This window comes from Peromyscus maniculatus, chromosome 1, assembly GCF_049852395.1.
Source record: "Peromyscus maniculatus bairdii isolate BWxNUB_F1_BW_parent chromosome 1, HU_Pman_BW_mat_3.1, whole genome shotgun sequence".
Lineage (NCBI taxonomy): Eukaryota > Metazoa > Chordata > Mammalia > Rodentia > Cricetidae > Peromyscus > Peromyscus maniculatus.
In genome coordinates this window covers 145616236-145630639 of record NC_134852.1, presented here as the reverse complement: position 1 = coordinate 145630639, position 14404 = coordinate 145616236, and the positions used below count along the sequence as shown (strand labels likewise).

The 14404-nt window shown below is 49.0% G+C and overlaps 1 protein-coding gene across 2 annotated transcripts in view; it reads right to left on the bottom strand.

Moving 5' to 3' along the window:
• Positions 1-3835: 3835 nt before the first annotated feature.
• The window catches only part of Dock1 (dedicator of cytokinesis 1), a 516862-nt gene continuing 506293 nt past the window's right edge, over positions 3836-14404 (bottom strand). For both annotated transcript variants that reach the window (XM_015995837.3, XM_006976933.4), the window contains exons 50-52: positions 10349-10502; positions 8989-9140; positions 3836-5072 (exon numbers count right to left, since the gene is read on the bottom strand). In XM_015995837.3, the coding sequence (XP_015851323.1) occupies positions 4977-5072; positions 8989-9140; positions 10349-10502 (402 nt within the window). In that variant the 3' untranslated portion in view covers positions 3836-4976. The remainder of the gene's footprint in view (positions 5073-8988; positions 9141-10348; positions 10503-14404) is intronic.

Genomic DNA, 14404 nt, shown 5'->3' with positions numbered 1-14404 from the left:
GAGTCCGGGAGTGAATGGAAAGGAGAAAGTGAGTGCCTCCATTCATCTCTCCATGCTTCTGGACTGCAGATGCAAAGTGACCAGCTGCCTCATGCTCTGACTGCCATGCCTGCCTTCCACACTGTGGTGAACTGAACTTTCAGACTGTGAGCCAAAACTCACCCTTCATCCCTAAGTCAGGTGTCTGGTCACAACAATGAGAAAATAGCTAACACAGAACATTTGAAGAAAAATTTATCATGGGAAATGGTGAGGAAGAAAAGAACGCACTGAAAAGGCTCTCTAGAGGTGACTACGAAGATGTCGGGAACCCCATCCTTGAGGAGAGGACCTATCACTGTGTCCAGAGGCTAACCTTCCACGCAGCCTTATTCCCTGTGGTTTGAGGTTGGAATGTTCCAGATATTGCCCCTACATTCAAAGCTTGGTCTCTGGTCTTTGGTACCATGGAGATGTGGTAAGTGAGTTGGGCCGAGTGGGATGCACTCCAATCACTGGAGAATTTCCAAAGGAGATATTGGGCACTCTGGGCCCTCCCCTATCTCTTCCCCTTTTGCACCCAGCTGTGAGGTGAACGGGCTTCTTTCCTCCACTCCTGCCACAAAGGCACCATGTTGCCACAGGCCCAAAGTGTCACAGCTAATCAATGATGGGCTGAAACCTCAACTGTGAGGTCAAAGAGACCTTCCCTGTATTTCGGTTCACCTCAGGCATTTCTTACAGAAGGCTGACACAGGCAGGAAACTGTGAGACTGCACAGAGTTGGAGATCCCCCTCCATTTGTGAATATACAAGTATATTAAGAAAGTTCTGGGCCATGCTGGCTGTCTCCCTTCCTACCTCAGCAACTGTGCTATGTTCTCCATGTATCTCCCAGCATGGGGTGTGTGGTCCTGGAGATATTTCGGTTTCAACGAGCATGTCCCCCATAGGCTCAGGTATTTGAACACTTGGCCTCCACTTGGCACTGTTTGGGAAGGCTTAGGAGGAAGTACGTCACTAGAGGTGGGCTTTCAGAGTCTAAAGCCTTGTGTTGCTTTCTGGTCACTCTCTCTGCTTCATGCCTGAGGTGGACGATGTGAGCTCCCTGCATGTCTGCCACTTGACAGAGAACTTAAGGAGTCTTCTGCTGCTAGAAAACAACTAAATAAAAAGGGAAGGGCAAGACCAGGGTAAGTCCTCATCCACCCAGCTAAGGTTCCAACTTGTCAATTTCCAACTTATATAAATTGCCTTGATCATAATGTCTTGACACAGTAACAGAAACATAACTAATACAAAGGTGTGTGTGTGGTGGGGAATTCTGGCTGGGGTGTGTCATAGGGGGTTCATCCTGGAAGATCAGGAACAGCCATGGCAGATGCCACTCCCACAGTAAAATGCCATTCCCACAGGGCACTGATGCTCACAGATTTGGGGTGCTGCATATATGAGACAGTGTAATGACACCAGCATCCTCCCAAATGACCCACAGCCAATGGCTGCTCTCTTGACATTCTCCCATACTGGTATCCCAAAGCTATTTGTTTCAGGGCTGTGGGTAGCATCCTGTTTCTAATATACAGGCTAGAGGATGAACATTTATCTTGGTGGAAAAAAAAAAGAGGTTCACAGAGAAAAGATTCTACCTTGACAATTGTCTACAGAGTCCTGGATATTTACATACACACACACACACACACACACACACACACACACACACACACACACACACACACGTATACTGCTCATGAGCTTGTGGGGAGGCCAGAAGACATCATGTGTCCTGCTCTATCACTTTCTTCCTGATTTGTTTGAGTTGAAAGTGGAGTCTCTCACTGAACTTAGAGTTGGACGGCAGCCAACAGTCCCCAATGACACCCCCCCCCCCATACTGCTGGGGTTACAGGGATACATAGTCACACGTGTATTTTTTTTTTATGTGTGTGTTGGAGATTCATGTAGGTGCAGCAAGTGTTCTTACTATATGAGGCATCTCTCCAGCTATATTATACTTAGAAGTTGTTGTAAGTTGTAATGGGACAGCTACTACACATGGGAAACATGTCCCAGGGCATTGAGGCTTCTGCAGAGGCTTCCTCCAGGTTGGTGAGGGCAGACACATAGCACTTTATTATGGACTGAACATGTTTTCAAAGGAGGGAGATGAGAGCCTTCACACTTCATGGAGGACCCGCTGTCATCTTACATCTAGGGTAGTAGGTCCCAGAGAAGGCTCTCAAGCACCCAGGCCTCTCAAGCCCAATCACACACCTCATGACAAAGTCCTCTCTCAAACTGTCAGCAACAGAGGCAGTAGAGAAAGAGGCACTGGTCACCCCCAGGCAGAGAGCAGGCCCCACTGATGAGCAGGTGGTAGCCCGTAGGTCCAGTGGGGGTGAAATGTGGGTATGTGCAGCTCTGGTGTAGACAGTGAGGACATGGACACACTCATGGATGGGCATTTTGATGTACACTGTGAAGACATGTTCATGGATGGGCATTTTCTACCTGGGTTCCAAACCAGAGGCAATGAAATGGGGATGATTCAAAATTATAAGCATGCATGTTTAGAAGGCACTTTGACAACATGGCCATTTAGTAATAACAATTGCAGGTTCTATGCTTGGGCCAATGACCTCCCCAGCCATGGGCTTTTAGATCAAGAACTATTTATGCTTATTATACCCGTAGACCTGGGCTGCTCTCCACCTTGGTCCGAGAAGCTTCTTTTTGCAGTGGGCAGCAGCCAATTCAGAGACACATAACTGATCAAAGGGCTACGAATAAACGATGCCGTGCTCAGCCCTAAGTGGGACATCTATGTTGGCTTCCCACCCTCCAAAGGAAGGCTCAGGGAGTTATCACAGAAGCGGAGGCAGAAAGAATGTCAGAGCAGGAGGAAGTGGGGATGGTGCTGTGAAAGGCTGTCTTCCGGGCCGGACACAGCTAATGAGGCCATGAGCACACACAGCTGTGGTTACCTGCCCAAGTTCAAGCCAGTTAAAATCCTGGCATGGAAAAACAGGTGATCTCCAGGCCCCACCTCTTAATGAGAAGCTCTTGGGAGGGGGGATTTTTTTTTTTTTTTGAGGCTGTGGCCACTGCTAGATTTCCCATGCTCCTATGAATGGCCTCCCACTCATGCACATACCAGCAGACTTTGTGTGCTATTAAAACAGAAAAAAAAAAAAGACATTAAGTTGAGCTAGGGTATGTTGGGAGGATATGTATGGGGAGGTTGGAGGTGGGAAATGAGGGGTAGTTATGGTTATATTTCACTGTATGTATGTATGTATGTATGAGATTCTTAAAAATAAAGGAAAAAACTTCCAAAATTAAACAACGATTATGTTTAAGAGCTGAGGCAATGGCTCAGTTGGGAAAGTGTTGGCCACACAAACATGAGGGCCTGAGCTTGAGCCCTAGGATCTGTATACAAAAAGCTAGGGACCAGTGATATGTGCTTAGAGTCCCAGTTCTGGGGAATCCGAGACAAGGAGATCCCGGAGGCTTGCTGGCCAGCCAGTCCATTTAATCCCTATGAGGTTACTGCTTAGCTTCTCACAGGGGTTGACCTCACTCTAGGCTTGAGGTTCATAAGAGACCTGCCTCAAATAACAAGGTAAAGAACAACTGAATAAGACACATGGAGTTTACTTCTGACCCTACGTTCATGCACAGACATGTGCACCCATGTACGTACACACACACACACACACACACACACACACACACACACACACACACACACGTCTGAGAAAGATGGGTGGGTACACATGCAAGTGTGTTTTTTCATTAAGAAAGTAGTTTCTATATTTTATGTTAAGTGATAAAAGAGGCCAGACACTAGGAATCCTTTTTAAATAACATTTATTTTTCATTTGTCAGTGATTAACTTTGAACTTGCCTAGAACAAACAGTATCATGATCATAGTGAATAAAAAAATATAGATGATCAAATAAAATATTAGGTTACACAAAGTTAGTTGTTTTTGTTTTTTTTTTTTTTTTTTTTTTTTACGTCATTGTCCACCAACACTTTTGGGACCTTGGAGATCTGGAAAACAATTTAATGTGTGGGATTTAAAAAACAAATATTTCCAGCAGTTAAACATGAAGAAGACACATTGGAGCTCATTTTCAGAGGCCCACTGGAGTAAACAAGGGTCGCAGACACTCCCAGGAGCTCTGAGAACCACTGTATATACAAACTTCTGTACACACTGAGAACACGGAGAAGCCACCGAATTCAAACCACCTCTGGTGGTAGACGGGGTCGTATTTAAAAAAGAATGAAAATTTACCTTCCTATGCCCGTATTTATTTTCCATTTGATTCAGTATTCTTGATGGTGTCTCCACTCCATATATTAGTATCTCTTTAGTAACCGAGAGAGATCCCTACTTTATGCCAAGGGAAATCAAGATCTTCTCTGAAGGGGTACACTTAGATGCTCGATGTCAGCTGAAGTGACACTCAACCACACAAGTCACACCACAGATGCAGCAAGGATGGGGATGAGCAGTCATCCCTTGGGGGCGAGCTAGAGTCTGGGCTGCGGAGGCAGCCAGAGGATCCTTATAAGTTTACTGCATAGCTTCTCACAGGTGGGGACTGGTGGGAGGGAGGAGGGTTGGCCTGCTCGTCCCTCCCACTTGGCTAACTCACATCAGCCAAGCTCTCTGCAAATGAATGTAAGTCATTTTGGCACGAAGGAAAGGATGTCAGGGCAAGACTGAGGCCATCTGAAAGGCTGACTGACATGCTCAGAGGCCCCAACTTAAAAAAAAAAAATCCAGAGTATGTATGACTTGGCCCCATTCCCACTGTGCTCTGAGATAACTTAGGGCCTCTGGTCCCATGGCTAGGAAGGGCTCCTTTCGAGGAAAAACCATCACACTAAGGTGAGGCATCCCAGGTCCTGGAGGAGGTAATCGTCAGGCACAGTAGATGTAAAAGGGAGGAAGGAGGATGGCTTCCTCATCCCAGGGCGTTCACTGCACGATCCCAGAGTCCACTGAGGTCTGCTTGCGGGTTGTCTTCGGAGGGGGAGGAGGTGGCGTTTTGCTGGGCAGTGGAGGTGGCTGTTGCTAGGAAACAGGAGTATAAAGAAGCAGTCATGTTACTGGTGTCCTTAGAGAAGCACCTGTTTTTGTTTGTTTGTTTGTTTGTTTTTCTGGGGTCTTCCTTGACATAGCAGTGGGAAGTCAGTCTGAATACTTACGATGGGAACTACTCCCCCTTGTGACCTGGCTCCACTCTGCCTGGCTCGGAGTCAACATGTCAGCACCCTGGCTGCCCTGCAGCCATGGAGTTTTCTGACATCTAAGTCTGTAAACGTGGTGCGTGAGCATTTGTGGTTTTAAATTCAGGTGTCATTGACCCGGCAACAGTTCTGTGTCCAGAGAAAAGGCTCTCCGGGGTGTGATGAGAGACCATCCTTTGCCTTCTGAACTGACAGCCAGGTTAGCAAGCTTTCCCTGGAAAGTAACGTTCTATGATTTGTGGGGCATGCTTGCTCTCACTCAGACTGGAAAGCAGCCAAAATCTGGACCAGCAGAAGCTGTGGTCATCGTTGTGGGTGAAGGAAACGTATTAACAAAAGCAAGGGGCTAGCTGGATTGGTCCATGAACCAAGTACCTTGAGTTCCTGGTACAGTTTCACTGTCAATGTCCCCTCCCTTGCAGGCTCTTGACCCAAGCCAGTGGGACCGTTGTGTGTGTGTGTATTGGGGGGAGGTTGTGCCAATCCTTGGGAGACAGAGCCCTGCTGGAGGAAGGAGGTTGCTGGTGGCAGGGGAGGCCTTGGAGTGTATCTCCAGGTTCTCCATCCTGTCCTTTATCTGCTCGCTGTCCATCTGGGATATGAGCAAGCATCTTCCATAAGCTGCAGTCACTTCAGGGCTGGCTGTCACAATGCCTTCCCCTCCATAATCGACTGTGAGCCCTCAAACTGTGAGCCAAACAACCCTTCCCTTCCTCTGCATCTTAGCACACACCATGGAGATTAGAAGAGTAACGAATGGAATATATCTTCCAAAGAAGAAAAAGAACACACAGCTAGCTGCAAAGCCACCTGCTGGCTGTGAATGACTCAGGTGGCCACTGCCCTGCTGCTCTCAGGACCCTCGTGACCATCACAGACACCGACAAGAGATGCCTGGGAGATGTGCCTCTATCACTCAGGGGCACAGTGAGTTGAGCAGATATAGAAACTGGCAGATGGGGGGTGGGGGGTGGGGGGGGGAGGTGGGAGCCCACTGCAGGCAGAAATCTGAAGAAATGTTCAAGAGCCACCATGTAATCTAAGGGCAAGTGTCCCGGTCTCTCAGCGGAGGCTGGAGTGTGGCTGAATGTGAGAGAAGTTCTCAAGGGCAGAACACAGGAGTCTCTTACTCACTGCCCAAGCCTGATCTCCACACATCCCAAAGGAAAGTAAAGAATACATTTGTAAGTCTTTTGAAGGTTGGTGTGAACTGTGAAAAAACACACTGATGTGATGGCCCGAGAACATTCACTGTGTGTTTATAGGTGAAAGCCACGGTGGTATCCAACAGAGAGTAACTGCTGTCAGGACCAACACGGTCTGAGGAAAATACAGTGTTAGATGCTAGAAGTGCCTTTAATACCAAGCAGGAGAATGCTGGGTTTATCACCATTAAGCAAAATTATAGCTCACATGACTGGTCATACGAACCATTCTGAAATGAATGACAGCTTAAAATGGCAACAGCTAGAGAGAGAGTCACCGACAAGCCTGAGGCCGATCGATGGGAGTGACGGGAGGCTATCGATCACCTCCCACAGCAGATGAACGATCATTATCCAAAAACGGCTCTCAAGGCCCGTGCAGAGGGAGGCACCTGAGAAGATGCCTTAACTAATTATGACACACTAACCACCGGCCTGTCACCCAAACTTGAGCTCAGGCTGCAAATTAAACCAGAAACAAATCGCAAAGAGAGTTGGGTAATTAATCTAATCGAATTTGCACCCGCTTTGTGAATGGAACCGCAGCTAGGGCATGCCGGTCCGTCACTTAATCACAAGAGGCACCGACAACTTAGGATGATGGGTCTGTCACCCCTCTGTGGATGTGTGACAGAAATGGACTTGTTCACACTTCCAAGTTCAGAGTTTTCCGATTTTAGGAAGACCTGAGGAGGGGGTATTTTTGCTTTTCTAATAAAACAAGGAGATAATCAACTAAATAGGATGTAACACCCTAAGGAAGTGGAGGTTCCTCTCCCTGAGGCTCCTGGGGTCTCCTTTTGTGCTGGAGAGATCAAGTTTATATTTTAGTAGCTGCCTGAGCCCTCTAGCCTTACAGAATACCCCCTTCTTCCAGGTCAGCTCCCCACCTGGTATCTCTAGGGAGGCCCTATTCCTATGGATATGACACTTAGGCTTCCGAAGAGCCACCTGTCTCTCTCACATCAGAGAAAAAGTCCGACGGCCTGTTTAGTTTCCTTGCAGGAACAAAATCAAGTGCACAGTCAACAGACACTTTGTTTCCTCCCGACTTTCTTTGTGTATGTGCACATGCCTGCCAGCATGCATTTAAACACATGCTATTATTACAAATATATGTGTGCAAACACGCACGTGGCAGCTAGAGGTCAACATCAGGCATCTTCCTAAGTCGCTCTCCACCTTATTTATTTGAGATGAGATCTCCCACTGAACCTGAAGCTCACCCAGTTGGCTCGCATGGCTGGCCAGCGAGCTACAGGGCCCTTCCTGTCTTCCCAGCACTGGGACGACAGGTGCCTGCCAGCAGGCCTGGTACTTTTGCAGGAGTTCTGGTGGATTGAACTCAGCTCCTCTTACTTGCATGGTAAGCATTTTACCTACCGGGCCATCACCCCAGCCCTCCCTTACTGCTTCCACAAGGAAAGAAAAGCTTGCCAAACACCCAGCCAAAGGTCTTCCCCAAGAAAGAGAAAGAAAAGGCACGCAAGATTTCATTTTTACTATGACTGAAGGAAAAAAAAAATGTCTCTGTGCCTTGTAGTAACCACCAATTTCACATATGACCAGTTGTATAATATGGACTAGGATGTTTTACTCTTCCGCCCGAGTTGATTTAACTTTATAAGGCCATGAATAACGTGGCCTGGGAGTGGGAACTTTGAAGTGGACATTTCTGTCATGACTTGGTAAATCATAAGCGTGTCTCCTCCCTGATCTTAACTTTGTCTGCTCACGTTTGAGCTCTAAACAAGTGGATGGGCCAGGGCCACAGGACCTGAGTAATGCATGACAGCCACTGTGAGGACCCACTGCAGTGTGGCTGGCGGTTAGGACTTTTCTCTGCTGTTTGCCTTAGCAGGCAGGCCTGAGGCGGCTCACCAGGGAGCACATTAGACATGATTAATGACTTTAAAAACAGTGTCTGGTGGGGACTGGCCTGGGGACCAGTGCTGGAGAGGGAGGGGTTCAGGCTGGCTGCTCATGAATACTGCTAGAAGAAGCCAGGCCCCAAACTTGAATTTGGGGGGCAATTGAGAGCTGATGAGACAGTGAGGTGGGGCATGCAGTCTCTGCACCAAAGTGGACCCCTTCTGTGGACTGTCCCGGCAGCACGTGCCTATGGTCACCAGGGACCTATCAGTGTGACGGTAACATTGCCCAGGGCCAAGATGGTGGGAAACAAAGGAGGCCTCCCCTGTGGGACAACACATTATTTTAGTGTAGTCAGACAGACCTCTTGGCATCAAGGCTGCTGGCAGTATAACAGCTCAAAGATTGGCATTTCCATCAGAATGACTTTGGAGAGGGCAGCAATGGGGGGACGGCTGCAGCACTGTGTGGGAGGCGGGGCTGCCTGCAGCTAGAAGAATCACAGATGGTGCCCATCCCAGCCCTTACTCCTCAACTCTTCCCTCAAAATCAAATCCGGGTCCATCCTGTGGTTTGTTTTCCCTCATGGGTCCAAGGTAAACCCACTGAGATTTGGAAGGTTGGGGGCAGTAACTAAAGACCCAAGGTTCAGATTCCACTTACCCGCTGTGGGGGAGGAGGAGGCGGTGATGTGGGGGAGACCATCAAATCCTGGTTTTCCATCAGATTCCCATAATCTGCCATGTTGCCTTTGAGGGGCAGAGGAGGTGGGACATCGGCCGCATCCACCCCCATCATGCCGTTCAACTCCAGACCTGGACCGTGGAGAAATGGTTACAATGGAGCCAAACCAAAAAGTCTCCCGGGCCTGAAGGCTCTTTCTTAGGCTCCCCTGCTTCCCCGCCCTCCACAGAAACACTTGCCAAAAGAGCAGAGAAGAAGGCAAAGAGGAGTAGAGAATACAAAGTGGAATTTCCTCCTGGTGGAATGTTCTAGAAAAGTAGATTTGAGAGTGCCAGTACTTGAAGCCACATATCAATTCACTGTGTAAATACTTGTGTCCATGAGGCTCCTTCTCTTTGGTGGCAGCCACATAGTTGGTGTGACAAGGGCTGTGGACAGAGTGCCACTTTTGAAGCCTCTGTACAGGCTTTGTGATCAGCCTGTTACAGTTGCTACCGGGAGAGCTCAGTGGGTAACGTCCAGTGATGGGGCACACCGCCAGCTGCTACCACACAGAGCTCACTCACCAGGGCAATTCTGTGACTGTAGACAGAAAGGGGCCAGCGGATGCTCTGCAGAGCCAAGGGAGGTGCAATGGGCAGTTAACGCAGACAAAAGCAGACATTCATAAGCTGAGGGAGGATAGCAAGGGTAATCTAATTTCATCAGCCTATGTTGAGACTCTTGGACACATTTACTGATGGGTGTTTCTGGAGTTTTCTTAAGTGGCTATCTGGTAACAGGGAAATGGCAGGGTAGTTGAAAAGTGAACGTGGAAGCCCTGGCATAGAGCTGGGAGAGCAGTGGTCCTCAGGAGTGGTACTTAGGTGCCTGCGTCATTGCGGTAAAGTGGATGTGACCTGACACTTGTCATTTATTCTTTCTTTACGGTACAACCCTTGTTGGTGACAGGCTGACAGTGCTCTGCGGTCATCTGTCATCCCGAGTAGAAATTTCTATGCATTAAGCAATAATTCTTTCACTGTACATCCCACTAGACACAGAGCCCCAAGGCCCCAGAACACACCGGCACCCTGTGGCTCTCAAGACTCCTTTTTGAGGCAGGGGCTCTGGTCCTGGGTTGGATCCTGCACTCTCTGTTTGCTGAGCTCTGGCATAAGGGTTGGGAGGGTGGGTTTCTGCCCGAGGTGCTGAAGTCTACATTTCCCACCACAAACAGAGAGACGCCCCCAGGTGGCAGGTACTCACCTAACTTTCAATCTGCTGCTGGGGAAAGGGCCCTGAACAAAGCACCATGGTCAGGGGGACCATAAAGAAAAGCATCTTAAGTTCCACTTACTGGGCTGAATGCTGAAACTGAGCTTGGCTCTCGGTGTGACTGGAGGGGGTGTCTGCTGGGAGGATGGTGACGCTGGAGACACAGAGAAGCGCCGTTCACTTCCAATGACATTGATCACCTGGCTCTTGGGTCTTTGGGGCCGCAGGGGACTTATCTATGTCAAGGGACAGAAAGAAGGAAGTTAAAATCTAGAGAGGCTGATTGTTTCTTCTCCAAGTGCCTGTGCGGAAGCTCCAACCCCAGTATCTCACAAGCCCATCTAGATGTTGGGGTTTTGCAAAGGGAAGGACCCAGTTAAGATGACATCAGCATGACCCGTAATCCAACAGGACCTTATGAGCAAAGGAGGTTTGGACAGCATGCAAACCGGCAGAACATCATGGAAGATAAAAGCAGAGGTGGGGTATGCCGTGACAAGTCAAAGGACACCAAAGATGGCCAGCCAACCCAGAAGCCAGGGGCAGTGTGGAACAAAATCTCCCACTGCCGTGGCAGCAGGCAACCCCATCCACACCTTGATCTCAGACTTGGAGCTTCTAGAACTGGTAGTGAAGGGGAAAAATCAGTAGCCCTCCTGAGAGTCGGCCCCCAGCTCAAGATATCAGCTGACCTGCAAGTGAACCCAGAGCTGACCAGTGACTGAACTGGAACAGTAAATCTGAATGTATCTATATCCTGGACCCAGCGGAAACAGGATATAAGGAGTAAAAATGTATGTCTCTATAGATACCCTGCATCCTGTCAGCCATTAGTAATTTCACGCTTATAGTTCAGCCAATAACTTCAAAGAACTACCTCACCCCTAGCTCCCTTGTCCAATCCTAAGACACTAAGATATGGAATCCATTGCTCATAAACTTTTGCCTATAGAAACCCCTTGTAATAAGTGCTCAGGGCTTCCCCCTTCACTCGCTGTAAGGAAGTGTCAGATGAAGTCCCTGCCCAGGCTTAGTTTGAATAAAGAAATCTTTTGTCTTTGCATAGGAAGTTGGCTCCTTGGTGGTCTTGTTGGTGGGGTGGGGGTGGGGGACTCAGAAAGAGAACAACTTTCTGTTGTCTGAGTTGCTCACAGACAGTATAGCATTTTGTTATGGCAACCTGTCCCCACTAACACAGAACTTCATATGAAACCTCCACCCAGCCTTTGGGAGTGGGCTGGCCTGGAACTTGCTATGTACCCAAGGATGACCTTGAACTCCTGATCCTGACTGTCTCCACCTCCTGGTTGCTGGAGTGACAAGTGTGCACCACCATGTGGGGGTTAATGAGTTATCGGGGATTGAGTTCAGGGTTACACAGAGAAACCCCAAAACCAAAACCAAAACCTCCAAAAAACAACTACAAAACAAAAACCTAAAAGAACGGACCAGGAGTCTAGAGGCCTCGGGCAGGAAGGCAGGCATCTCCTTTCCCCCTGGCTTAGTTTCTTTGAGCTGTGTTATTATCAGGTAGAAGCTCCTTTTCCTCTTCCTGCTGGCCTTGGGCTTTGGGTGTACTTGACTTTGCCCCACCCGAGCCCTTTCCCCTGTTTGTACCATCAGTAAATTTAATTTATATATTTCTTACACATCAGGGAGCACCAGCAATTACAAAACATTCTGAGGTAGGATTATTCAGAAACGCTATTAACTTGATGAAAAAGCAGGAGAGGAAGCTGTCTCCCAGAGGGCTTGGCCTTGGTGTTTCAGCTTAATCCTGGGGCAGGAGTTGGTTTTGCGGGGGAGGGAATGGAAGAGCCAGAAGTCTTTGTATCCACCTTACAAGTGACCCACAAGGCCAGCTGAGACTGGAGCTACTGAAACCAGAAGTAGGGGTGAGGTCCTGGGCAGGGAAGAGGCCCTCTGATGAATGAGGAGCACACAGCCTCAGCTTACACCTCAGAACCATTCCGTGCAGATGGTGTGAGTGCCATGCCCAAGCACTGCCCCTTCTCTGTGGAAATGGAGAGTCCCCACAGCCTTGCTGGGTGAGGTCAGGACTGCCTACATGCCTGTCTCTCTGGTGAAGATGCGCATACGGGCTGGTGAGAGATCCGGCTGTCAGGAGCTTCCCTCACTCTCACAAAGCTTCAGGAGGATTTCCTGGGGAAATGCAAATGGGGGCCTGGAGGCCCAGCTTAGAGAGGCTCAGCTAAAGGTCAGGGTATTGTTAATGATGCAAATCAAGAAAGAAGCTGAGCCCAGCCCCTGAGGGAGCGAGGAAAGGTTGCAGAAGTCAGGGAGACCAGTGCATGTGTGTAGGTGTGTTGAAGGGGAGTCATAGCAACCACAGAGTTCTGGGAACAATAGGGGGCGCTAGAGTCAGCATGGACCATGCAGTTGCTTTCCAGCGTGACTCTTTCCCAAGTGGCCACACAAACACCTGTGCCCAGCAGCCTGGAGGAGGCCTCCATGTGTACAGATGTGCTGTGCACCATACCTGACCAGTGGGAAGGACGCTGCTGCAGCAGCCCTGGTCATTCTAAACATCAGTTGCCTACTGATAGCAAAGTCAAGGTTCTGTCCTCTGACCTTGTGTGGTTTCTGTGACCCGAGAGGCCCACATGGTGTTGCACCTGGCCCTGTCATTAGCAGGTGTTGTCCCAGGAATGGGCTCATCATCGAGAAGGACGGAAATTGTACTGTGATGGCTGAGCATCGGCTGTGTCCTTGGATTTGTTCTCACGCAGTTCAACTGTGGTCCTTTCAGCCGCTTGGCTCTACTTTCCCGAGGCCCAGTTTGAATATCTTAAAACAGAGCTTAAACAAAAATGTCTGCAGGACCGCACAGTGCCCGACCCCGGGTAAATGTTTCATAGGAGGAAGCTGAGCCAACCAGTTAGGACGCTGTGGGACCAGGGAGGAGATCTTGGCTTGTGAGGGTGTCTAGAAGCACAGCTTTCTGGAAGAGTGGGCAGAAAATGCAGAGTGATTCACCTCAGGTTCTGCCTGAGGCCCAGTGCTCAAGCTTTTAGTGGCAGCCTGACCAGTGCTTCCTGGGCCCGGTGCCCTTGGCCACCAATGTCTGCACAGAGACACCAGAGCCCAGCTCCAGTGAGAGCACATGTCCACAGGCCAGAGAGCCAATGGTCTTCCTGAGCCACGCCACAGCTCTGGCACCTACATCTGCCTTCCACCTTGAGTCAAGCAGGCCACAGATGACTGTTGTTGGTGTGGAACGTTCCCTCGGACATGTTTTTGCATGACTTGTTAAGAAGTGTGACTGGTTCAGAATTTTGGTGAAATGCCCTTAATCACAACCAAAATGGAGCTGCTCCCCAGGGAGACATGTTCCGGCCAGTCAAGCACCATCCATGTCTAGGGGAGGTGGCTCTGAGATTGTATGTCATTCTGGACAATGATGATGTCTGGGTCTCTCTCTCTTTCTGAAACACTCTCTGCCTACCTCATTTCTACACTCAGCCCCTAAACACTATGATGTGCTTCTGGCAGGCCTAGGTCCAAGACTCATTTTGGGATGAGAGCATGCTTACATTTACTTTATTTACTTTGTATATGCATGCATGTATGTTTCCAGGTGTCTGCACATGCCATGGGACATGCATGGAAGTCACAGGGCAACTTATAGGAGGAGTCAGTTTTCTTCTACCACATGGATTCTGGAGATCAAACTGAGATCAAGTATGGGGCCATCTCACCAGCCCCACACAGAGTAGATTATAACCGTCAGGCATTGACTCCATAGAGTCAGAATGCCAGTCAGGAAGGGGTAGAGGGGCCATTCGCTACCCGTGGGCAATGATTTGTGAAAGCAGTATGCTTCTGTTCTCCGAGGTGCTAGGTCATTGAAGGGCACCAAGTCCGATAGAGCTGTAAGGAGCCTAGACATGTGAGGGCCCTTCAGGGAACTGACCCATCCAGCCCCTCTGAAAGAGGATGAAAGCCCTGCGTCCTGGGAGAAAAGACAGCTCGGCTCTGTGTCTCTGACTGTCAGGCTATTTGAGGTCAGAGATGGGAAGACTTCAGGTTTTTAAGCTGCTATTTTTTTTTTCTGAAAATTCAATAAAATCCAACTGACAGCCCCTCAGTTAGATGCAGAGCCTAGGTGGGTCCCAGG